The sequence below is a fragment of the Tursiops truncatus genome, chromosome 5 (genome assembly GCF_011762595.2).
Source record: "Tursiops truncatus isolate mTurTru1 chromosome 5, mTurTru1.mat.Y, whole genome shotgun sequence".
NCBI lineage: Eukaryota > Metazoa > Chordata > Mammalia > Artiodactyla > Delphinidae > Tursiops > Tursiops truncatus.
This window is the reverse complement of record NC_047038.1, coordinates 62,537,396-62,563,418: the sequence shown is the minus strand read 5'-3', so window position 1 is coordinate 62,563,418 and position 26,023 is coordinate 62,537,396. Positions and strand designations below refer to the sequence as shown.

Genomic DNA, 26,023 nt, shown 5'->3' with positions numbered 1-26,023 from the left:
AGGCTCACCCACCCCCACTGGCCTAACCGTCCCCATGGGCAGAATCACGGGTGGCAACTCAAAGCCCCCCAGAGAACGAGGTTCCACACTCACCCTTAAAACCCTTTCTTAGCACACGACCCCACGAAACCGCGTAAATGAAAGTTCGCAGCAGCACTATTCAGAAACGGCCAAGAGGTGGAAACAACCCAAATGTCCATCGACTGGTAAATGACTATATTTGAGGTCTATCCATACAATGGAGTATTGATTGACCGTAAAAAGGAATGAAGCGCGGATACGCGCTACAACACGATGAGCCTTGAAAACATTAGGCTAAGCGAAAGCAGCCCCACTCATGGAACCACATATCGCATGATTGCGTTTATATAAAATGTCCAGAATAGGCAAATCTATAGAGACAGAAAGATGATTAGTGGTTGTCTAGGGTTTGGGGGAGGGGGGTTGGTTTTGGGAAGTGTCAGCTATGGGTTTCTTTCTGGGGGACAAAAATATTTTAAAATTAGATTGTGGTTATGGTTCCATAACCATGTAAATACAGAAAAACACACTGTATACTTTAAACGGGTGAATTGTACAATACGTGAACTTTAGCTCAATAAAGCTGTTTTTTAAAACAAAACACGAGCCTTCCTGCCAAGGACTCCTCCTTTGAGTTAATCTACACTCCCCTGGCAGTGCTGTCCAGGCTGTAGGGTATCATCATTCTCAGGGCCATGTAAGTGAAGGGTCCATACTTGCAGGGCCCTAAAAGTTGAGTGCCTCCTTAAATTTTGCACTCAGGGTGCCTGCCTGCCTCACCCTAGTCCTGCCCCGATTTTGAGACTGCTTCAAGTTCAGATATGTCTACAGACTCTATCCCCCTGAGAATAGTTTCAAACTACCTACCATTCATTTCCTTGCTTTACAAACTTCAGTGGTTTGCCCCAGTCTCTACAGATTACAGTTCAAGGGTGACAAATCTAGATCTTCGACTTTGGACTCTAATCCCGCAGGCGCACAGGCTCTGGAGTTAGATGAGCCCTAAGGAGGAATTCCCTGCCAGCCAGGGTGCCGTAAGCAGGATTCACACCCAGGCCTTTGGGCTCCAGAAGCTCCAGCGCCCAAGCTCTCGGCCCTCAGCCCCTGCAGCCTTCCTACCAACAGCAGAGGTTAAAATTTCGTCTCTGTATCACCATCAACCCTTGACCCCAGCCTCTGCACAAAGCGTAAGGGACTGACTGTTTAAATGCCAATGGTTAATTAGGAAAGGCTCCATCAACGCTAACTTACAACTGTTACCAGGCACACAAACAGCAAACTGAGGTAGAATCTTGCCATTCGCTGTGGCTTCCCCATCTGTAATCACGCGCCAAGAAAGCACAATAAAGGAGAAAAAGCTAGTAGCTTCCAACTACTGAAATCCATGAACAATCAATCCCTGGCTTGCAATACTTTATCTTGAACCTGGTCTTTCTTGGCCACAGAAAAGCAAAGTTATATGGAAAGTAAGTTAAGAACAATCTGAAAAAGTCATGTATCTGGCAATCAGAGACCATTTTTTTCTTCCTTATTTTGCCCACTCCCTAAAACCTTGTAGAAAAACAAAGAAAAACATCCTGATTTCAGAAGGTAGCTCTCCCCATTCAATTAAGTTGCAAATGAGCGAGGAAGGTACATACTATAACCAAAAGAAGGCCAAAAGCAAAAACAATGGAAAAAAAGAAAGCACGCTTTTCTGGGATTGGAAAAAGAAAGGAGGGTGATCAAGACAGAGGGAGCAACATTGCCACCAAGTGGTGACAGTGCCTCAAGTCACCCTCTGACATCTAACTAAACCAGCGGTTTCACTCAGGGTCCCAATCAGAATGCTTTGGGTGGGTTTAAAAAGAAAGAAGAGTTCAAGCGCAGGCCCATCCCCACCCTCCTGACACAGTGACAGCAGAGGGGCAGGTGCAGCCCGCCCTTATTATAAGTCTCCCCACGTGACTGATACACAGTGAACGCGGAGAACCGGGGATCTAAACAAAGGGTCATACAGATGTCACTGTGATGCTTACAGGCTCCAGTGAAGTCCTACTTGCAGCTATTCTGCTTAGATCATCCGTTACAATTTCCCAATGGTATATAAATTTTTGAAAATTTGGCCATGAACAATACAAATAAATCATAGTCACACAGCAGTTTCTACGTTTTTCACAATGATATAAAATAGTCATTATAAAGATTCAGGTTATATTTCCTTGGTTTTGCCATTACTATTTACATCTAATATCTAATCCAATCAACTTAACTGTATCATAAATTAGGCATATTGACACAGCCATACTCAACACAAAAACCCTTTGAACTTTAGTTTCAGTGGACTATTTACTTATACAATGGGTTTCAAATCAATAAGTCTTATCTATATTAGATGGGTTTTCCTTTTTTAAACAAGACACGTAAAGCCTGAATGCTTCTATTGTTGGCGAAATCGGTAAATGCACAACGTAATCTGAAATGCTTAAATGAAAGGCATTAGACCAAGACTAAAATTGTTCCTTGGCACAGAGGTAAGTAAAAGAATTTTCCCCCATTCCACAGTTGGGAGTTACCTAAAAAATTATTTCTTAACAACAAAGAATTATTTTTTGTATGAAACACTACGAAGAAAAACTGTGGAGTATTTCTACTACCAAACATCTAAGTCAGAAGTTGATTTTCAGCACTTTTTGCAGGCAAGACAATTAGGGTCTGAGCCCACAGCTAAGAAAACAAACACCTGCACACTCTCTGTGCCCCTCTGCCACCCAGAGGACAAAGCTTCCCTAAAAAATAAAGCAGCAGGAACGAGGCAGAGGCCAGATGTTTGGTTTCACTTGGCACATTGTCAGATTCTTCTTTATCCCTATTGCCATGTGTTTTGTATCACTGCATTTTCCCCACCAGAGCAACTCTTTGCTTCTCCAGGCAGCACAAATCCTCTCAAAAAATGTCACTGACGACCCAGATTTATTTGAGGTCTGACACACACGGGTGACGCCTTAGGTTATCTACAACAGCAGAGAGACACAGAGGAGTCCTAAACCTAGGACTAGATGGTCTGGGCTGGACAGACCATGGTCACTCATTCTAAGCTCTTGCCACTCACAGTGGACCAGTATCATCAGCATCACTGGGGAGCCTGTCAGAAACGGAGACCATCTGGACCCACCCAGACCCACAGCACCAGAATCTGCCTCTACCAAGATCGCCAGAGGACTCTGAGCACACAGCAGTTTGTGAAGTGCTGCTCTAGATCAGGATCCGGAGAAAGCCATTTAATCTACAGGTGTGTTCACTCTCCATCTGAGGGATGAGCGTACCTCTACTGCCTTTACCTTCAGAGCAGGCCTGTGGTGGGAATCAACAGTGGGAAGGCTTGAAAGTGACAAAGGGCCGTTATCAGGAACAATAACGTCTGCCCGCAGCCCGCTCTACAAATGCAGTCTCAAACACACCCGACCTTCAGGGCTCTGCCCTGTGACAGATTTAACTGGGCCCCCAATAACACCACCCTCTGTCGAGTTTATAGTTTACCAAGTACGTACCTTTCACACAGTCAGTCTCTCACAAACCTTTCACCCAAAGAACCGGTAACACAAAGGAGAGAGAATGCCTTTCCCTGGGGTTTCTGGGGCACCAGTTATAAGTGGCCACAAACTTAAAGCATCACTGAAGACGCTGCTTTAAATTTGAACCACCATGCAACTCTTAGTATTCTACTTTACAATCTACTTATGTTTGTTTTATCACAAAAATAAACTTGCCTTGCCAAGTCTCCAAGCACAAACTGGTGGTTGCCCTATTGATCACAGAGTTCCCCAGTGATGCGGCGATGCTGTACACCTGACCTACCAGCTGAGAAGCAGACACCCGCCTTTCTCCAAGGGTCACAATGGAAACCACCCTGCTAGACTCTGGTAAACTAACTTCAAGTGGGAATCCCTAGAAGAGGCCAACTGGTCTCTGTTGAGTTAAAAACAAACAAACAAACAAACCAGCCTGGGATTTGGGAATGTTTGCGCTTGTTCTACTAAACATTTGTAAGTAAATTTCTAATGGAAATTAACTGCCTACCAGTTAGGTCTCCAAAACATGAAATTCAGATTCTTACAGCTCAATTATTTCACAGGAATTGTGCACAGAGAAAGCCACAAACCCCTGAGGAAGGGACAAGCTGACTTTGAGACAGTATCTGTGCAGTCTAATCTCTCCATTTCTGTCCACACTGCCTGGCTTTGGACTTTCCTCTCTTTCACACTATACTTAACTGGAGTCACACTCCCTACTCACTAACACGTTTCTCTCTAGAATTTAGCCCATCTATGAAAACCAGAACCCCAAAATTACAGAAAATTCTATTTCTCCTTCCCTTGTACCCTTACAGCTCTGCAAACACCATGGTTTTTAAATTTCTAGTTTCCTTTATTAGTTTTTTCCAAAGAGGATGAAATGGATGGGACAGTACAAATATCCCTGTCTCACTCTTTTCCCTTGAAGAAAGGTTAGACCTGTTTCACTGAAGTTTGCAGTGCCAGAATACAAATGCAAAAGAGCCACAAGAGCCACTCTGAGTACCTGGAACATTTTAAAGTTCCTGAAACTTTTAAAGGAACTGCTAAAGTGTTCCTTACAAGGAGACTTACAAGTCCCTCATGCCACCGGCTGCAGACACCTGGGCCCATGGGTCCCACCCCTGAGGCAGAGCCGCAAAGAGGCCTAGAGGCGCCTCTAGCAGCACGCTCTCTGCCTGGGACAGCCTGGCTGACGCAGGGACCTCTGGGACCCTCAGCTGCCTGAGGATCTGGAGGTCTCACAGCTGGAGGGGAACATGCAGAAAGCATGTTGGTCCAAGTGGTCCCAGACCACTGTGGAAGGTGCTGCTCTCTGCGCCCTAAGGATGGGAAGCAAACAGCGGCAGAGAATGAAGAGGTCTGATTTGGGAGGAGAAAATTTAGACAGATGTTAAGAAATCAACCTCCCTCCCCGGCACGCTCCAGTCCCAGTGCTAACATGCAGGGAGGGGTACGATTAACTGAAGGCAAGTCCACATGTTAAAATGCTCTGAAACGTGTTGCTGCCTGGCTGGCAAGGGGACACAGGAATAGACTGAGAACAAACGCCCGACACAGGGAGGCTCCAGAGGAGGGAGCAGGCCCGCAGGGCCTATGTGCAGTTCACCAGGAACTGCAGGGCACAGACCCACGACCTCTGGTCCTGCCGCCCAGCTCTGTGGTTTGGGGAAAGTGACTTCAGCCACTCCAAGCCTCTGCTCCCTCATCTGTGAAACTGGTGTAATAAAAATGTCGACCTTCTTAAGGTTGACTGGGGATTAAAGGAAATAACTCATGTAAAGCTCTTGGTAAAAAAAAGGGGCATAAGTTATTATTATTATACCAATTTAGAGTTGTAAATGCTTTTATTTTCTCTTACCTCTCTCTTTCATACGCAGAGTACCTACCACATAATTTAAAAATTCAGGCAGCATTTCTGAAGTAAGAGCAGAAAGGACATAAGCAGGAAGAAGAGGAAGGAGGAGGGAGTTGAGAAATCACTAAGGACCAAATATTAAGCTTGTAAGAATCTGAGCAATTTACTTGCCTTCCCTTAAAAGTCATATAGCCTGTGGACTGGGGAACCTGGTGATAGAGATAATGAATAAGTAAATAACTAGAGTATGTTTCAAAGAGATAAATGCTATGGGAAAAATCAGGATAAGATTAGGAATGTCTGATGGGGTGGGGTGCCACTTGAAATACAGCGGCCAGTGCAGCTTCAGTGAAAAGGTGATTTTCAACAATAATCTGAAGCAGGTGAGGGACTTAGTCATGGTTGTATCAGTGGAAGAGCATTCCAGGCATGGCCATGGCTCACACTGGCCGCCAGAGAATCAAAACCCCAGCCAGTCAGCACAGCAGCTCCTCCGGGGCTCCAGCGGCAGGACGGCGCGGGCCGGCGGCTCCACGGCAACCCCCTGCAGAGGGGCCGAGGCCAGAGAAGCTTCCGGCGGGAGCACCAGGATTTCCACACGGGGAAGGTGACTTGATACCAGAAACGTGTGCACCACTGATAAGTCTTTCTAATCTTGTGAATTCTTCAATTCTTAAAAAAAATGCCAATAAAAACATCACACTCCCCTACCTCAATCAGTGTGGCAAGAGGCATAATTAACCCTATATCATAGGTGAGAAATTAGACAGCTGGTTCCAGATCACGGCTCCTGAGGGGAAAAGCTGGGATTTGGATGCAGACACTCCGCTCCTGCTTTCAGAGGAGGTTTCCCTGAATGAGCTCTAAATTCTTTCCCTAAGTTCATCTTCATGACCACCTCAGACCACGATGAAGAGGTCAGCTCTCTGCTTTCCTACAAACAAGCAGGTGATCCTGGGGGGCCTGTCAGGCAGACATTGGGGCACTACTTTTAGTACCATTTCCAGCAGGGGAGATGGACCCACCAAGTCCTGGGTTCCCAGTTCCCTGGAGACCATGCCGCCCGGCCCGCAGGGTACTGGACGGATCTGCTCAGTGCTCTGACCTCTGGGGCAATAACGACTTATCCCATCTCATTCCCTGCAAACTTCTGCCCAGCTGGGTCCGAGGGCCCAGGATTCACCAAAGAACCCTGTCCACGGCAAACATTATCAATAACAATGCAACATGGAGTTAAATATCCATTTCTTACAATATTCCCAGACTAAACCAATTAAAAAGAGAAGTTTTCTGCTTAACTTTTAAAAAGAGAATTCAGACACAAACTATGGCGTTCTTCCCCGTTCCCTTTCTACCTGCTGGGGTGACACAAGATCACATTGTCTCACGCCGCCCACAGTGTCATCTCCTTGCCTATTTTATCCTGGGGTTCTCCAGAGAATCGAGCATTTGCCAGCACCGACTAATCTTCTGACTCAGGTCCCCCAGACGCCGACCAGGAGATACCAGTGCGGGTCCCGTCTAGAAACTCACTGTACTTCCAGGAAGTATGGGAAAAGAGTGGCACCAGGGTGGGGCCTGTAGACACCAGCCACTTCCTCAGAGGCCAGAGCTCCAACCGGGAGCTGTGCATTTTACGAGCCTGCTCTTTTCTACAGCCACTACTGCAGCAACCCCTTTGGCTTAGAATTTTACAAGTTTAAAAAGGAGGGAACTAGGTTACACCATCTGGCTGTTGGACATTAGTAGGCAATCTACAACATGAAAATGAAATCTTTAAAAGTGTCTAAAATGATACAAACTGAAATAACTCAATTTACTAAAAAAATTTTTTAATCACCCTGAATGAATAAAGCCAGCACTCCTTTACATTGCTCCTGCTAGGGAACACTGGTATAGGAAGCTAAACACACCACTGCTGCAAACGCAATAACAGTAACAAAAATATTACCACTTGACACGAGATACATCTTTAGGTTTCCAAAGCACTTTCACATTTATCATTTAATGTGATTCCATGAGATGTGAAGAGCCAACACTACTGTAACCATTTTATAACCAAAGGAACTAAGTACAAATGAAGTTCTATGATTTGTATCACAAAGTGAGCTGAGCCCAAACCAGACTCTTGTTTAATTTGGCAGAGGACTCATTATCCGAATCAAATATTAAGAACTCTGGGGGAGAGAGGCGGGGAGGGAGAGAGAAGAAACAACAATGGCGGGACGGGAGCAGGAAGGGAGGGTTCCTCCAACAGCACCTCCTCCCCCAAGACAGCTGCAGGGAACCTAGTCTGAACACTCCTGGGTTAGCCTTGGCTGCTTCCTAAGAGACACGAAGAAGTGTGTCGAGGGACAAGAGTGAGTCTCCACTACGTGCACTCTTGCAATCTGAGGAATTCAAGTCATCTTTGGAGGTCTGTTTTGCTGTGCTTTTATAAGGGAAAAATGTTTTCTGATTAAGGAACACTAAGGAAAATAAATATCTACTGTTGAAAGTTTATATCACTGGGCAGAGAAAAATCTTAATTTTACTCCGAGGAACTGCATTTAAACTCCTCTTTTACATTATAACTCAGCATACAAAGGCCTAAAGATCAACTTTAGCACGTCCTATACAGGCATACCTTGTTTTATTGTGCTTATTAGCTCTACTGTACTTCACAGACACTGCATTTTTTAGAAACTGAATGTCTGTGGCAACCCTGAATTGTCAGATGATAGTTAGCATTTTTTAGCAATCAAGGTATTTTTAGGTAAGGTATGTATGTCTCTTTTAGACATAATGCTATGGCACACTTAAAAGACTACATTATAGTGTCTATACTATAGGGTAAACATAACTTTTATGTGTGCACTGGGAAATGACAACATTTGTGTGATTTGCCTTATTGCAATATTCTTCTTATTGTGCTGGTCTGGAACCCTAACCCATAATATCTCTGAGGTCTGCCTGTATTTCTTTAGGGGACACAAGAAGGATGAGAGAGAGTCCTCCTGTGACACCAGATTGAGTGACAGCAAATGACAAGGCACAGATCATCACAGGTGTGACCAGTGGGATAGAGGTACCTCTAAAACCACACCATGCTGAGGTAGGGTGGAAACCTACACTTCAGTTGCAGACAGGGAAAACAGATCCGCTGGAAACAGTGACAGTCATTGCCATTTGAGCTTCTCAACCAGGGAACTTTAAAATCAGGGGATGATTTTGACTTGAGATCTCACTTCACCTCTTCTTCCACCAAATGTGCTTTTGCTACAGATGAAACTCGAGCCAGGATCTAGCTTTACGTTGGGGGTGGGCCTTACCTTCGTGTCTGCCGGGAGAATCGCAGGCTTTCTGCGGGGTGGCCACTCGAAGGAAGATCTGCTGCCTCCACGAGTGTCTCCGTGTCTTTACGGGGGTCCCGCTGGCGTCACCAAGATGGCTGGCTTTGGACTCAAAGTCCCTAAAATTAGAAGACAATTGATTTATGACTGGTGAGGAGATATAAGCAGGTATTTTAGCTTGACTTTTTTTTGTTTTTTAAACAGAGCACTAAATTATAAATTATCTTTGTACCAGCAAACATAACTAGATAATCACAGGCATCAAATCAAACTCGCAGTGGGGCAACACTCCCACAGGACTGCTTTCTGACAGGGTGCTTTTTATGGAAAGAGTCAGGGTACATGTCCTTAATTTATTTTTATGGTAAAAGATATTAAGAACTACACTCCATGGATCTTGGCTTCCAATTGGGCCTCTCTTGGTGCCACTTCAGAAAAGAGAGACGGCCTAAAGGGGGCGCTGTCACCCAGGCCACAATCTCCCCTAGTCTGTGTGAGGGGAGATTTTCTTAGCATAGGCCTGCGTCTCCAAGGATCATCACAAAAAAAAAAAAAAAAAAAGAAAAAAAAAACCGTTAAATTACACAGAACCAGCAAGGGCAATAATTATGCAGTCACTTGCTAATAATGACTTTTACCATCTGTATGTTTTAAACTGCAAAATATAGTTTTCAATATACATAAACACAATCACTGATTTCCTTTCTATTCACAGGACAACTTGGGGAACCCCTTGTAACTTACACCTGAATATATACCAACAACTGAACAATCATCTGAACTTGGAGATCAAACATCCTGACTGATTTACTGGCAGCCATATATGCTCATTATCCAGAAACACTTCTATCATTTAGAGACAATGGTTAAGACTTTCTTTAATTTACTGAAAATAACCATGTATTAATAAACTAATCCTAGTCAAAACTGGATAACATGTTGACTCCACATTTTTTTAAATCACATCATCAGTAAGAAAAATTATAAGAAAGAAGATACAATAGATCTAGCGAAAATGATTTTTTAAATGGCGAAAGTACAGATGAAAAATCCCTATATGTCTAACAATCAACACTTCTACCCAGACTTGATATATCTAAATTAAACTCTACCTTTTTGTGTTCATAAAGTCAGAGGTGTTATTTTCATCTACAGGAGCCAGAAATTTTAGAAAATTTGGCACAGAGGAAGAAGAATGAAGTTTTTTCCGCAGGGCATTACGGTAGGAGATGCTGAGAGTGTGGTTGAAAAAAAGAGTTTAGGATAAAGAAACACAAACACACAAAGTATAAAACATAACCTTCAAAACAGAAGAAACATTTTATAGTTCTAAGGCTAAGAAAATTAAAGCAGGTAAGAAATCAAAAATAGTTTACAAATGAGATTTAACTTTCATTTCAGTCAATAAAATTCTATTATTTTAAATGAATGGAATCAATGAACTAATTAACAAACATCAGTCCAGTTACATAAGATGAATAAATTCTAAAGATGTGCTGTGCACCATTGTGCCTGCAGTTACAACACTCTGCCCATAGTTAGTCATACCGTGAACACGCAAAAAATGTGTTAAGAGGGTAGATCTCATGTAAAGCATTCTGACCAAAATAAAAACAAAACCACAACAATAAAAAATTCAGTCCATCATCCAAAATGACTCCTTCCTTCCAAAGTAGAAAAATAATTTTCCTAAATTAATGAGGAAGTTTCTGATATGGCACAAATCGCAATGTATATGATCAAGCACATTGCTGTTAACGTGTGTGTGTGTGGGTGTGTGTGTGTGTGTGTGTGTGTACACTAGGGCAGGGGAATGTGAAAATAAGTATATAAAAAATAATTTGCCATCAAGACTGTTTTCATAATAATTTTGAGGGAATTAATCAACAGTAAAATTAAGTAGATTCAAATGATAGACTGAAAATAGGAAAACCAAAACCAGACAAGCACACACACACACACACACACACGCACACACACACAAGCGGTGGCCCCGGGGTCCTTGTGTGGACATTCAGCACACTCTCTCTGCGTGAGCATCCCAGGAAGACGAACGACACTGAACTTGCCATGCGGGTGGCTCACCTCTTTGGCACGGCATTGCCACTCTGTTCTCCACTTGGGTTATGTTTGAGGTACTTAAAGAAATTGGGCGAGGAGGCGGAGGGGGTAAGACGAGGTGGAGGAGCAGCTGAGGACTGACCTGAGCCACCTTCAGACTCGCCGACAGGGGGATGATTCCCACTAAATAGCAATTAGAGAGAAAGCAGGGGAGTTAAAGGCGGGGACGGAACCGCGCAGGAAACGCAGAGGACACACGGAGGAAACAGGAACTGTCACAGTTAGAGGGTGCTCTCCTCTTCTGCGCCCCAATTCCTGCTGGCAAAGGCAGCTCTCAGTCAAGAGGGCACCGTGCAAGGTCCCTCTTGATCACTTCCCACATGCCTATGTGCGCAAGAGACCCGTTTCCTCTACTCCTTTTTTAGGATCTGACGGGGGGAAAATTTTTTTTAATTAAAACAAAAGCAAAGGAAAGCAAAACAAAATCCAGAGTTTTAGAAATACATCTCTCGTCAAAATGAACAATAACCTGCCTTGAATGTCCAAGTCTCATTTCCTGTGCATAAGTGAGCAGAGAGTTCATGAGGGGGGAGCAAAGCCAAAGAGGCATGCTGGGGGACGGAGGAGGAGGGGGGACAGTACCGCGCCCCCTCATCACCCACGCCCCACAGGACCCTTTAGGAAGCTGCATTCTTAGGGGAGAAGGGAAATGGACTGTCAGGGACTTCTCATTTCCTGCCACCTCTGGCTTGTGTGAAACAGTGGGCTTATTAGCAAGAGGACTAGAAATCTCCAGACAGGAAAAGTTCCATTATCACTAAAGTGCCAGAAAAAGAGGGGTGGGAGCCAGTGGAGAGGCAGAATAAAAGGAGTGTGCGCACAGGCTTTTAAGAAACATGACAAGAACCCACAAAGCCTCAAACAAACTATGCTTGTCTCCAAAACATCACAGAATTGAACATTAGCTTCTGAAGCATGTCCTGCTTTGGGATCACAATTATCCAGCCAAATTCCAAAGAACCATCATAACTATTTTCAATGGCGTACAGAAAACAGAGCTGAGTGGCTCTACTAGCTCGTCTGAGATTGCTAGCATGTGTCACTGCTTCACCAGCAACACCTCCAACACCCACCCCCGTGTGGACTCTCCCTCATCTGTGCAGGGCCTGCACCGAGACACACGTCCTGGCTTCTGTTGTCACCAAAATCAGGCAGCAGCTGCACACAGGTGTGGCCTACTTCAGCCTTCTAAGGTGAGGAGTTTTAAAATATTTTTAAAGTGATTTTTAAACATACCTCTGTGTCAATTCATGGTCTCTGACACTCGGAGTCAAATTAATTGCCAAGGGACCCCAGAAGGAAGCAGGAGAGCTTCTACTACTGTACTGCTTCCCCAGCTCTATAGCCAGGAAACCCCAACTGCTCACTAGAGCCCAATTATTAAAATTAGTAAGTCTTGTTCGAAGAATCCAGAACTCTCACATTGGAGGAGATTTTAGAGACCACCTGTTGTGTCATACAGTGTCAACTGTGTCATACAGTGAAGTGAAGCAACTTTGCCCGGGTCACGGCCGGCTTGGGACAGAGCTAGGACAGAGGCCCCGGCATCACTGCGCCTCTAGCCAGGGCCTCCAAACGAGCAGACTCACCTGACCGCTCACTCACTACTTCCCTCCAGGCCAGCGGCAGAGTTCACGGTCAGGGCTGCCTCTCACTGTGTGAGGAGGGACCATTCTGCATCTTAAGGGCCATTTCTGCTCGTCTTACCTGCTTCCTCACCGTACTTGCACTTGAACAGGTAACAAGTATCTCTTACAACTACGTATTTCCCAAGGGAGGAAGAGGGGAGGAACACACTGCTTCGAGTTTTACCTTTTTAAGCCAAGAGTGAAACCTGACTCAGGTTTCTCTTTTCACCCAACAGACATGCCTGGGATGCACATACCTGGTTAGTAACAGATATGCCCCAGCCATTTATACAACAAATCTACATTTTCAACAAATCTTACTTTCGTTCATGAGGCGTCTCTGTGCTCACTGAGTGATACCTCACAAGTTTCCTTTGCGAGACCCCTGGAGATCCCTGTGCCTGCTGCAGAGGCTGCTGGCATTCCACGGGGATGTGACTCAGAGTGTTGGCACGCCTCCTGAAGCCCTGCTGGGGTGACAGCAGGGCTGGCTCTTCTGCGGCGTGGCTCTCTGAGTCACTGGACAGGTCATCCGAGGAGCCCAGGAGTCTGAAGGAGCTCTCAGAGATGGGAAAGGCCTCCTTTTCACACACAGACGGCTCCTGGCAGCAGACAGACAGCAGATCAGACACATGGCAAGGCACTTGTGGGATTTACACATCTCTAATTCCAGCGGCAGGAAAACATTTCAAAATGTAGGCACATCTTCTGATCACAGTGCCCTCTAGAGGCCACCAAAAGTATAAGACGATAAAGGCCCACTAAATGCCTGCTCCTCCGAGACAAAACGTTAGCGTGCAGGACAAATGGGGAAACTGTCCAAGTGCAAGTGTGAAGGACATAAATTATAACAAGTAACTGCCCTAAGCAAAGCTGAAATAGTTCTCTTTCTAGAAAAGAGAGCTCTTTACTACTGCCTATAACAAGTATAGCGAGTGCCGTGTAACTTGTCTGCACAGTTTAAACAAATCAAGTTCTTTATCTTGGCCAAGTGTGTTCATACATGTGATACCCACATTTTATGGCTCTCTCTGAATGTGATCTAATGTTTGGATTTAACTTGGTAATTTTGAGTGTTAAAAATTACATCCTATATTATTCTTAGATATGGAAAATCTCTCTCTAGGCACTTACTGACATGATTCAGGGCAAATCACTTAACTTCTTTCTGCACCTCAATTTCCTCATCTGTAAAAGTGTATAGTGAAAATTTATCTCACCAGGTTTCAGAATTAAGCAAGATAATACAACTAAAAGTACTTGTCTGCTGTTACATGTTGTATAAATATAAGTTATTGTCTTATTAGGCACTCAGTGAATTTCCTGAGTGGGTACTCAAACATTTGTTGAGAATCATGACAATATTTTAATATCGTAGGCTCTCAAGATGCATACTTTTTCAAAGGAATGAACTACCACCACTTATGCTTAGCACTGCATGCCCAGGACGTGGTAGGGGCCAATATATTTTTCTCAAATCAAAAAATATAAAATAACTGATGTGTAAAACACTGATGACTAATAAGAACCTGCTGTATTAAAAAAAAAAAAAATATATATATATATATAAGAAAAAGTGTACCAGCTTGTCCCTGCTGAAATTACTAGAAGGGATGAATAAATCAACATGAAAAGAGCAAAAAGGAATGACTGCATCTAATAATGGTGGACTGGAAAATCTAAATTCCACCTGTTCATTTGACCTGCAGTTGAGTGTCTCTTAGATGATAGGTATTAAGGATTTTAATTAAAAAAATTAAATTTATGTTTATTGAGGAGAAAGGTTATATACACTTAATTTTGTAGGAATTAGATTTTAAAAGCTTAATTCCCAACACATTATGAAATGTTAAACAGTAACTTAAATTTTTCATTCTTCAGGACTCTACAGTTACCAAGATTCTTTTAATTTAAGGATTTAAAAATGTGTTTAAGACAATTCATCAAGCAATCTCCATCACGCAAACCTATTCATCTCAACTCTCATTAACGTCCTTCCAAATTATGTGGAAGAGCTAACCCTCGGTTTCATCTAACACCTGAAAGGGCCACTGGATGTTCAGCTTCTTTGCTTCCAGACGATCAATTTACTGGAAGAGATCCAATTACATAAAAGCACACTTTTAACAACAGTTTCTCAACGTCAGGATGAACAAACGACATAAAGAATAACATACAGCCACACACATAATACACACAAATAGGTTCTGAAAAGCTGCATTTCCCTTAGAATTACCATAGAAATTCAAACCATGTGTATATTCCTAGATCTGTGATTTGAAGAAGAATAAAAAACAAGCAATAAGACTTACTGGAAAAGTCACTTGAGTGACATGAATTTCTTCACAGCACCTTTACTGGAACTAATCTCGAATGCCCTCTTCCCTGTCCACTTCCACGGGTGCAATTCCTATACTTTCTCCAAGATTTATCAAAAGCATTACTGCTCCCCTCTCCAAGCTTTCTCTGGTTCCACTGACCAAAAATAGCTCCCCTTCCTCTTGCTCCTGTGACAGCTAAGCTACCATGGCTCTTATTTGAACTCAGGCTCACAGCTACTCTACTCGATGCTGGTGTATCTGTCGCCTCTCCTACCAGATGAGTTCCTTCCTGCAGGGTAGAAGCTGTCTTTTTCATCTGTATCCAACAGATAAAAAAAACCCAAAACATTTCCAAACTTCAAATGAATTGTGGGTAGAATCAGTATGGAGGAGATGAATTTAAATAGACCACTAGATTCTAACTTAGAAAATCATATTCAGGGCATTCCCTGGTGGTCCAGTGGTTAGGACTCCACACTTCCACTGCCTAGGGCGTGGGTTCAATCCCTGGTTAGGGAACTAAGATCCCGCAAGCCACAGAGCACAGACGCCCCCCCCTCCAAAAAAATAAAATCATATTCAGAAGACTGGGGTCTAGGGACTTGCTCCCCTAAGTGGGTCCACAGACCAGCGGCATCAACATCACCTTGGAGCTTGTCAGAAATTGGCCATTTCAGGAATCACCCCAGGCCTGCTGAATCAGAATCTGCATTTTAACCAGATCCCATTAAAGATGCACCTTAGAAATTGAGAAAGCGCTCAACTGAGGCAGTGTTTCTCAAACTATACGCTGTAACACATTGGTAGGCAGTGATATCAATTTCGTGGTCTGCCACAAACTTTTTAAAGCAATAGCAAATACCAGTATGTGTCACATGTGTACAGTAAATATCATTTTGTGAAATCTTATTTTCATTTTATCTGTGAGCATGTAGGTATGTGTGTTTCTGAACTAGTTTGCAATGTTAAATGTGTAAATTACTGTTGGTTATGGTCTAAAACCTTTGAAAGCCACATGCCCAGGAGGAAGCACAGAAGAACTTTGATTCCTGTGGTAAGGAGCTGGCCTCCACAACAACTCCCCCTCTTTCCATCCCAGGGCACTCTGACATCCCCAGGACAAAACCCGAAATCCACTTTTCTGGTGGGTAAAAAGTTGAACTAACTAGGTTGAAGTACGCTTATATATTTAGAAAGCAAGAAATTAAAACAAGGACATAGACACAGGTCTGCTACCAAAGAGAACTGCTGGCTTGCTCACTATCACAAAGCTGTGCTTGGTGGCAGACACGAGGGGTGAGGCTTATTTATAAAAATAGTGATGTTTAATTATAATCATAGAGTCAGGCAGAGGACAGAGTAAGTTTCAGGAATTTAAGTTGCATACTTCTCATAATTCGTAAACCCACGTTTGAGGTTTTCCCAATTATTTTTAATATTTCATTTAGATTTCACTGGAAAACCTACTAAAGAAAGAAATCCATTGATCACTTGTGATTAATTAGATCTCAGTGGCCTGAAATTGTGCGTTTTCCTCTTTGCTTATGGAATAGCCCTCTGTTTTGGTATGTACAACTTTTTGGCTAGAGTAGGACTGCACAACCAGCCCTCCTCCTGCATTATCAAGTCCAGAAGCACCAAATTTCTCATGATTGGAGCTATGAGGCTTCTTTTGTTCCTTTTGATAGGCCCAGTATATAGGAGATGAGCAAGACCCATTTGCTGGTTTCTTCAGGGTGTCATATAAAAAAAAAAACGTGCTTACTTTGCTGGTGTTACTTAATGTGCTAGACACGGAGCTGTCCAGATCCAGACTGGCGGAGTGCTCCTGGAGGCCTCTGGCTTTATTACCCTACGGAAAGAAAAGCAGTCGAGTTATGACCCCTGAGGCTTTTGCAAAGGCATCTGCTAGAAGCAACCTGGTCTATTTAAATAAGTTCAGGAAAAATGCATCTACTGGGAAACTCTGCTGAGCACATATGTGCATGAAGACAATCAACATTTCTGTCTTTTTTTTTTTTTTTTAACCAAACTAAATGTTCCAAAGCACCTTGTGGGTTAGTCATTTGGCAGGGATGATGGGCAGAAGAGACAACACGTCTAGAAGAAAAGCAAGCGCTGAGGTGCGCACACTCAACAACAGAGTCCCCCCTCTGAGTCACACAGTGTCATGACCCGCCAGCCTATGACACACAAACCACAATCTCTCGGTCTGGGAGCTCTCAAAGGCAGCCCCACCCCAACTCTGGTTTTGTAAATGAACTGCTTTTAATTATCTGTAAGGCTGCTGTGAAATTCTCAGAAATACCTCCATACAAAATAAAATTTATAACAAAAAAAAAAATGTTTCAAATGGAGTGGTTCATGAAATAAAAGATAACTATAAGAAGATACTGCAAGCTCCAGAAAGGTGTGAAACTTTGAGAGAAAAGAGAACTTTTATTTCTTAGTGTAAAAGGTATTTACACTCACGCTGGGGTTGGCGTGGGGCGGGGTGGGGAGCAGGGGTTGGTAGTAATTTCTTAAAGAACTCCCAGATCAGTATATACGTATACTCTGTTCTTCCTATAGAGCTGCAGGCCACAAACTTTTTCCGTAAAGGGCCAGATAATAAATCTCTTATGCTTTGTGGACCATATGGTATCCGTGGCAAGTACTCAACTCTGCAGAAAAGCAGCCTTAGACAATAGGTGAATGAACTGATGTGGCTGTGTTTCAATAAAACTCTATTTACAAAAACAGGAGGTGAATGGTATTTGACCCAAGGACCACAGTTTGCAGATCCTGCTATAAACAGTTTCAGACACATAACAATAGCAGCTAATGATAAAAAATTTTTTTATAATGTAATCAGAATTTTTATTTATTTATTTATTTAAATTTATTTATTTATGTATGTATTTTATTTTTGGCTGCACTGGGTCTTCGTTGCTGCACGCAGGCTTTCTCTAGTTGCGGCGAGCGGGGGCTACTCTTCATTGCGGTGCTCAGGTTTCTCATTGCGGTGGCTTCTCTTGTTGGGGAGCACAGGCTCTAGGCACGTGGGCTTCAGTAGTTGTGACTCGCCACCTCAGTCGTTGTGGTTCGCAGGCTCTAGAGCGCAGGCTCAGTAGTTGTGGCGCACGGGCTTATTAGTTGCTCCCCGGCATGTGGGATCTTCCCGGACCAGGGCTCGAACCCATGTCCCCTGTACTGGCAGGCAGATTCTTAACCACTGCGCCACTAGGGAAGTCCCACGATAACAATTTTTAAACTGTACCTAGTGACGCTAGGGAGAATGGAACCCACACCTTGGTGTATCTAATCCATGCTCTTTCCAGGGACTGGCCAACAAATAACATTCTTTTGGGAGACAAAAATTCCATACAATACAAAAGAGTAGAGAACACTTTTTAACCCGGACCAAGTTAAAAACTGAATTTTCAGTGTAGATAACATTTTTCTAACACTGAGAAGACACCAAAAAAGGTCTCACCCTTCTAAACTGTATGATGAACACTGATGGAACAAAAGCAAAGAACTGAATTTCATGCTCTCTCAAAAACAGTGATTTAACTTAAACTAGGAGGAATTATGCCACTTACCCGGGACAAAATACTTTCTAAAGACTCCGTTAAAGATCTCTTCGCTTTGTTTTTCAGCATATCTAGCCTAAATCGAGTGGCACTAGATGGTAATTCACTTCCAGTATTCTCTGCTGCAATCTGTGATGCCTAGAAAGTGAAACAATGGAAAATTAAGTCACTTAGATCTTCCTTCCCTCCTTCTTTCCTTCCTTTTTAAAGGACCGAAAAATCTCTAGAATGCATCTTTTTGATCTCAGGTCATTTTTTCTGTGACCTCTTCTCATCTGCTCCTTGGTGACATGACTGCAAGTCCAGGAAATAATTTTGCCTCAAAGAGTTGCTTTGCCTACTCCAAACAAAATAAGGAAAGTGCTTAGAAACTAATCAGTTAACAAAGCAGTTTAGAGCTTGGGCTCTGTGGCTGGATCAGAGACATGTCATTCACTAGCTGTGGCCTTGAGCAAGTTTCTTACTTTCTCTGAGCCACGATTTCGTCTTCTGTAAATTGAGATCAACCTCACGATCTAACCATAGTGCTATGTTTTGAGATTAAAACACGTAAAGCATGTAAAACATTGGGCACAGCTTCTGGTACAAAGGTAGCTATGATTAGCTTTTCAAAGTAAAGTAACAACTTACTTTTGGGGGCATTTCAGAGGGTGAGACAAAATAAATCTAATCAACTGAAGAATCCATCCTCTCTGCCTACACTAATCCCTTCATCCCCTTCTACAGAATCCTGTCTTTTTCCTCTCTCCCACCTATTGTTTCCATCATCCCATTCATTCTCCTCTGCAACCAAGTCTCTCCCTTAACTGATGGGAACATGAAACTGACAACATAAAAGTTTGTTTGCCAATCACAAAATGAAGTTTAATGTTACTTATTAACAAAGAGGTATGCTTAAAAAAAATACAAAAAAACCTCTACTCTAGATTAAATTGTTTCTTCTATGGATTCTTACCTGAATGCTTTCTGCTAGATGATGATTTTGTTAGAAAAATACTCAACCACATCCTCCATTACTCTAAACACCAACTATTCTTTGTTGTTGTTACATATGTCAAGCATACAGAAAAATGTGCAGATTAATACAATAAATGCCTTCCTACCACCTCCAGCTTTGGCCAAGTTAACATTGTGCAGGTGTTGAGAAGAACAGTGATGAGCACAGGCTCTGGCAGTCACTCAACAAATACTGACTAAGTCATGTAGCATGGGTGGATGCCTTACTAGTTGCAGTTTGGTCCTGTGCAATCATTTACCAAGAGTAAGAGCCTATCCAGACTGGAGTCAGTCTCTAGAGGAAAGGGAATTACCCACAAAGAACGCTCAGGGGCCTGCATTTGACTCAATACCAGTTCATTCACGAAGTTAAGAAACTGTAGACCTGCTTTCAAACTCATAACCAAAGTTTTCCTAAAAAAGAAGCATTTTTAACTGTTCTGATATATACAGAAAATACTGGCTAAAAGACTGGTAGAACGTAGTAGATCCTACATAGAAAGAACAAAAACTGCACTTGTGTTTTTCTTTTTATAAACCAGGCCATAAGAATCTCTATATACTTAATTCAATGCTGCTTCTGCTCTCCTCTACCACCTAAAAAGGTTCTTTTCTATGTCTATCACTGTAATTCAAATGCAGTCTGAAAATAATTCACATTTAAAAAATAATTCACGTTTAGAAAATAATTTGCATTTAGAAAATAACACACTCCTTGTTTATTTTAAACTAAGCATCTAGAAGTTTCTCCTTTGAAGATGATGCTGGTTCTTGGATAAGTTTCTAGTGTGGGGCTCTAGACTGCAGTCCTCACATTGCCCATCCCAAGACAGATGGGTAAACTCTAGGCAAGTTTTAAATTCTGAAGCTACTATGAAGTTCTCAGTTCAGAACCCACCATCCAGTAGTGTCACAATGTATCCACCATCAGCCTTATTCAGAATAACCAGCACCTAGAAATAGCTAAGGTGCCCATCAAAAGGAGAATGGAGAAACAAACTGTGCTATTGACACAATGGAATAAAAAAGAACATAATTACTGATTTATGAAGCAACAAGGACGAATATCAAAAACATTATGCTAAGCAAAAGAAGCCAGAACTAAAAGAGAACATACTGTATGATTCCATTTATAGAAAGTTCTAAAACAGGCAAAACTAATCTGTGGTAGAAAAAAAATCAAGACAGTGATTGCCTAGGGGAGGGAGGGAGTGAGGACTGACTGGGTATGAGGGTACTTTCTGGCATGATGGAGATGTTCTATACCTTGATACGGGTCTGGGTTACTTAAATATACGAAATCCTCAAAACTCAACAAATGGTACACTCAAGATTTGTGCAACTTACTATATGTAAATGTTATCTCCAAAAAATTGTAAATAAATACCAAATTCTAATTAATGATATGCATACTGAAGTGTTTAGGGATCAAGAGTACTAGTATCAGAAACTTACTCTGAAAAACATCAAAAATAAGGTGGAGTAATAGATGGATAGCTATATGGGAAAGCAAACATAACAAAACGTTTAAAATGGTTTCACCCAGATTGTGGGTATGTGAGTGTTCACTGTGGGATTCTTTCAACTTTTTGGTATGTTGGAAATTTTCTGTAATAAAATGTCAGAAAAAAAAAAAGAAAGAAAAACTTATCTACTGGATAACGGACCCAGACATATCGATGAGTGGTTACATAACATTAGATTTTGTTAGTTAATCATTATGCCCTTTAGGAGCTTAAGATAATGTCCTTGGACCTCAGACACGTGAGCTCCACACTCTCTAGCAAACGACTTGACCTCTGTTCCTCATGTCCTTGTCTCTAACATGGGTATTATACAACCTATCTCAAAAAAGTTGTTGTAGAAAAAAATGGAATAATTCATGTAGAGAATTAAAACTATACCTACTACATGGGAAACGTTCAATCAGTGGCAGTTGATTTAATATTATTAATTTTTGTACCAGCTCAGTGAATACAAGCAGAAATGATATGTCCACTGATTCAAACATGATACTCTCTAAACTTTATTAATTTATAGGTCCTTGCCCAAACTGAATCCTTTCCCATAAGATCAAAGGATTCATTCAGTTTGTTTTCTACTTTACGGAACAATTCCTCCAACAGGTATCCAACACTAACACTTCAGTCTGAAAAGCATGTACAGTGTGGCATCACCACAGCTCTGAGAAGTACAGCCCTGAGACTGTGCTCATTGTCTTCCATCTACATTTTTTTTTTTTTTGCGGTACGCGGGCCTCTCACTGTTGCGGCCTTTCCCGTTGCAGAGCACAGGCTCCGGACGCGCAGGCTGAGCGGCCATGGCTCACGGGCCGAGCCGCTACGCGGCATGTGGGATCTTCCCGGACCGGGGCACGAACCCATGTCCCCTGCATCGGCAGGCGGACTCTCAACCACTGCGCCACCAGGGAAGCCCTTCCATCTACTTTTGAAGGCTGGTGGACGCAGACCACAATTCTACCTCTCTCTAGGTCAAGTCAAAACACATTTTCAAAGGTTACAGGAATTTTTAGGAGCAATAAGAACATAATGAAGTCCATGTGGTTAAATTATCTGGTAGCAGAAAGTGAGAGCAGGAATCTATTGGTGACCTCTCAAAAGTTCATCTGATCGATCTGATCTAAAGCAGCTGCGGCTCTGAAAAGCCAAACTCGGAGCCCAAGAGGGTATCCAGCCTAGGGGACACCCAACTACTGCCCAGACACCAGTTCCACTTTGTGAGACTTGGTCTTCTTTACATTAAATTCTGTTTTCAAATGAGGGAAAATAAAAGAAACATTAATATATTTCTTTACTGTACTAGTCTATGCCCAAATCATAAAGATACTACTCTGTTCCACAAAAATGAGATTGCATTTAGGGCAAAACTTTCCATCCACCATAAACACTTCATTCTCCTTTCTAGCTATTATAAATTATTTCAGAATTATCAGTTTCCTGTTGGAACAAGTTAGAGTGACTCAGGAAAGAGAAAATCAAACACAGAATAACTATCAGTGGCACAAGAGAAAAAAGGAAAGAAAATGAGAAAAGAAATATGTTGAAAAGTGAACTAGGGAATTAACTGAAAACTTAGACTGGGTGGCCCATCCAAAAGTGAACAGGAGGATAACAGAACTTGCCCACTCTCTTAAGGGTACCAGCTGAGAAGGGAGGAAGGTCAACACACAAAGGCCAAAAACACAGTGTACTGATATTAGGGTCACAGCTAAGGGGCCCTAGAGTTGGCCGATGAAATTAAAAACAATGTTGGCCACTGTATGTGACCAGGAGTTCAGCAAAGGCACATAATTGCCAAAGCCAGCTGGAAAGCAGAAAGCAAATGGGGAGAGTTGCTGTGTGTGCATCCAAATAAAACTGCATCACGGTTACGTTACCGGAAAAGCAGAGGCTGTTTACAGGGAAAATAGCAAGAGGAGAGCACACAACTGAGCATTAAAACACCTTGAGAATAAGCACTCAGGAAGTATTCTTTTTAAAAAAAAAAAAAAAAAAGGCAATATACTTCTGGAAATTAAAGACTCTTTGAACATACTTTACTGATTTTTCTCTAGGCTTTCTGGCCTAACAGTAACTTAAACAAATATAAAATGCACGTTTAGAAGCTATAATGGTTATTATAAATTGACTTATATAGAGAGTCCAAAAGAAATAGGAAAATGGTCCTGAATCCCAAACTCGAAGCTCTTCAAAGACAGAGCCCTGCAGGCAGCCCCAGCCTCTGAGATAGCACCCCTCACACAGAAAAGCTGAACAGAGCTGTGGAAAGAGAGGACAGGAGGCCAACTCTGCACCTCCAGCGTATGAAGTGGAATTGACGGAAGCTCCACATCTGAATAGCACGTAAACCAGGCTAATACTGTATGTGACTTATCAGCAGTGCTATCTTCTATGCACATTGCATTTTTATTACAAAGAGCTTCCGGGCACTTTATGTAATTCTGAAGGCAGCTGTACAATGTCAGTCCCATTTAATCAAGGAGAAAGGTGAGGTGACAGGGACTGGCTCCCTGCAGGTCAAGGAGCTTTCCTTGCTAGCATCCACTCGTAAACTCCACTCTCGATGCTCTACACCAGTCCCCTCATCAGAGCAACTACTCTGCTCCCACTACAACGCAGACAGAAACTCTCCTCACCTTTTCTAAGCACAATCTAAATATTCCCCAATTTCCCCTACATGTTTAACAAATGAAAATAAAATTCAGGGAGAAAAAGAAGTTTCAGAGCTTCAGAAAATCCTCAGGACTCTGCTTTACACAGTGTCCTGGTAAAATTTTAAGAAGAGAGAAAAATGCCATACCTGCTTTATTTCCCCAATATGGACGTGAACTTTTTGTTTCTCTTCATATAAACATCTCAGGAAAGAAACAATCAATTCATTCTCTCGCTGCTCATTTCTTGGTCTCAATTTCTTAATGAAAAAAAAAGAGAATATATTACATTAATTTTTAATTGTCACCAAAACTGCTAACCCATCCCTTTGAAAATGCTACCAGCTTCCATTCATCAACTAGTGCTTTTACCCAATCACCTCACTAGGGGGCACCAATGATCCTACAACTGGAGATAATTTTTAAAAAGAAACAGATAACGAAGCCAGTGGGCCAGATTTAGCCTCTGACCTCTGATGTCCTTATACCTAAAATAAACATTTCACATCAGATAGAGACATAGTCAAAATATTTAATAAACAGTCTTAAAAACATAAGAAAAGGACAAAAATCTGTGTAAACACCCAGAGGTCAAGAGCCACAATGGTTACTTATTTATAAACTCTTATGATCAGGGAACTGGAAAGGAAACCAGCAACTGGATCCAGGGCCATGGTTCCTTCCACATGTCAAACATGTTCATCATGAAGCACTTCCTGGAAGCCTCACAAGGCATGCACTTGCACACAAAATTTCATGGCATGGACTCAATTTTTTCCTCTGGTTTTTAAAAAATTATTTGTATGCCTTTAGTGGCAAAGCACACTGGTCTAGAAATCAGGTCATGTAAGTTCAAGGTGCTGCCTAGAAGTGAGACCAAAGGCTTGTCATTTAAGCTTAGCTTCTCTGTCTGTTCAAATGAAGATTATGCACAAAATACACTCCAAAGTCTTTTCCAGCCCCAAATTCTTTGGATTTGAAATACCAGAGTTCATGTTTAGAAGACCATCTAATTTAATGTATTCAATTATTTTCCCTGAATACGAAGAAAACAAAACTGAATTACTCTGGAGATAAACAAAGTTTCTGGTCTATAAACTTTAGAAAAATATCTTTTTTTTACAACGACAGTTATCCATTGCCCTGCTCCTCCCTCCCTCCCTCCCCCAAACCTCTAGCCTGCCCTTTAAATCAAAGTCAGGGTGTCTAATAAATGGATCAATTACACAAGCATCCGAGTCCGGGTCAATGCCATTCTTGGCAGCCCAGCTGACTAAGGAACAATTTTACCCCTCATGTCACAGACTAGAAGCATTCTAACATTCCTCTCTTAAAGACAAAGATCATTTTAAATAAGTTGTTCCTGTTACCCAAGGAAAGGATAGTAAATGATTAGAAGAGGTTGTTTTCAATGAGGACTTCCTGTTCTCTCAAATTTCAGATTTAAAGATTAAATATTTTAAAGGTCAGAATAGATGTTCTCAATCTGGATGCCAAGCCATGAACCTTGATGTTATAATTTTTTACATGTTTTATGCAACACGTGGGTTGTTCCAGAGAAAGTTTCCATCAGATCTTCAAAAGAGGAAAGCGGTAGTCACATACCACAATCCTAACTTAATTTTGCTGACCTCGGGACGGTTACAGATATACTGTGAGCCTAAAAGCCCCCAGAGACAACAGGAACTTTCACTCATTGCTGGTGGGAACATGATATGGTTACAGCACTTTGGGAGCCAGTTTGGCAGCTTCTTACAAACCTAACCATGTTCCCACCATGTGATCCAACAATCATACTGCTTAGTATTCACTTGAATGAGTTGAAAATCTATGCCCATACAAAAGCCTGCACAAGAATGTGTATAGCAGCTTTATTCATAATTGCTAAAATTTAGAAGCAACCAGGTGTCTTTACACAGGTGAATGGATAAACTGTGGTACATCCAATGAAATATTACTCAGCACTAAAAAGAGCTATCAAACCATAAAAAGACATGGAGGAACCTTAAATGCATATTGTTAAGGGAAAGAAGCCCAACTGAAAAGGCTACACAAACAGTATGATTCTAACTATGTGACATTCTGGAAAAGACAAACTATGGAGACAGTAAGATCAGTGGTTGCCTGGGGTTTGGAACAGAGGTGGGGGGTTGGGGAATAGTGAAAAGGTGGAGCATAGAGAATCTTTAGGGCAGTGAAACAATTCTGTATGATACTATAATGGTGGATACATGCCATCAAACATGTGTCAGAACCCACAGAATGTACCACACCAAGAGTTAACCCTAATGTAAACTACAGACTTTAATCACTAAAGATGTATCAATATTGGCTGATCGATTGTAATAAAGGTACCACATTAAGACAAGATATTAATAGGGGAAACTGGCTTGGGGGAAGGGCATGAGAAGTTTCATGGGAACTCTCTGTACTTCCACCCACTTTT

General features: G+C 42.1%; 1 protein-coding gene across 11 annotated transcripts in view; it reads right to left on the bottom strand.

Annotated features, from left to right (window-relative positions):
• TBC1D1 (TBC1 domain family member 1) overlaps positions 1-26,023 on the bottom strand; it is a 230,172-nt gene that overhangs the window by 61,989 nt on the left and 142,160 nt on the right. For 6 of the 11 annotated variants that reach the window (XM_073805150.1, XM_073805147.1, XM_073805143.1 and 3 more), the window contains 7 exons: positions 23,727-23,837; positions 18,420-18,548; positions 16,601-16,687; positions 12,836-13,116; positions 10,851-11,009; positions 9,878-9,997; positions 8,745-8,884 (listed from right to left, as the gene is read on the bottom strand). In XM_073805150.1, the coding sequence (XP_073661251.1) occupies positions 8,745-8,884; positions 9,878-9,997; positions 10,851-11,009; positions 12,836-13,116; positions 16,601-16,687; positions 18,420-18,548; positions 23,727-23,837 (1,027 nt within the window). The remainder of the gene's footprint in view (positions 1-8,744; positions 8,885-9,877; positions 9,998-10,850; positions 11,010-12,835; positions 13,117-16,600; positions 16,688-18,419; positions 18,549-23,726; positions 23,838-26,023) is intronic. The other 5 variants (XM_073805148.1, XM_019928356.3, XM_073805144.1 and 2 more) reach the window with 4 other exon arrangements.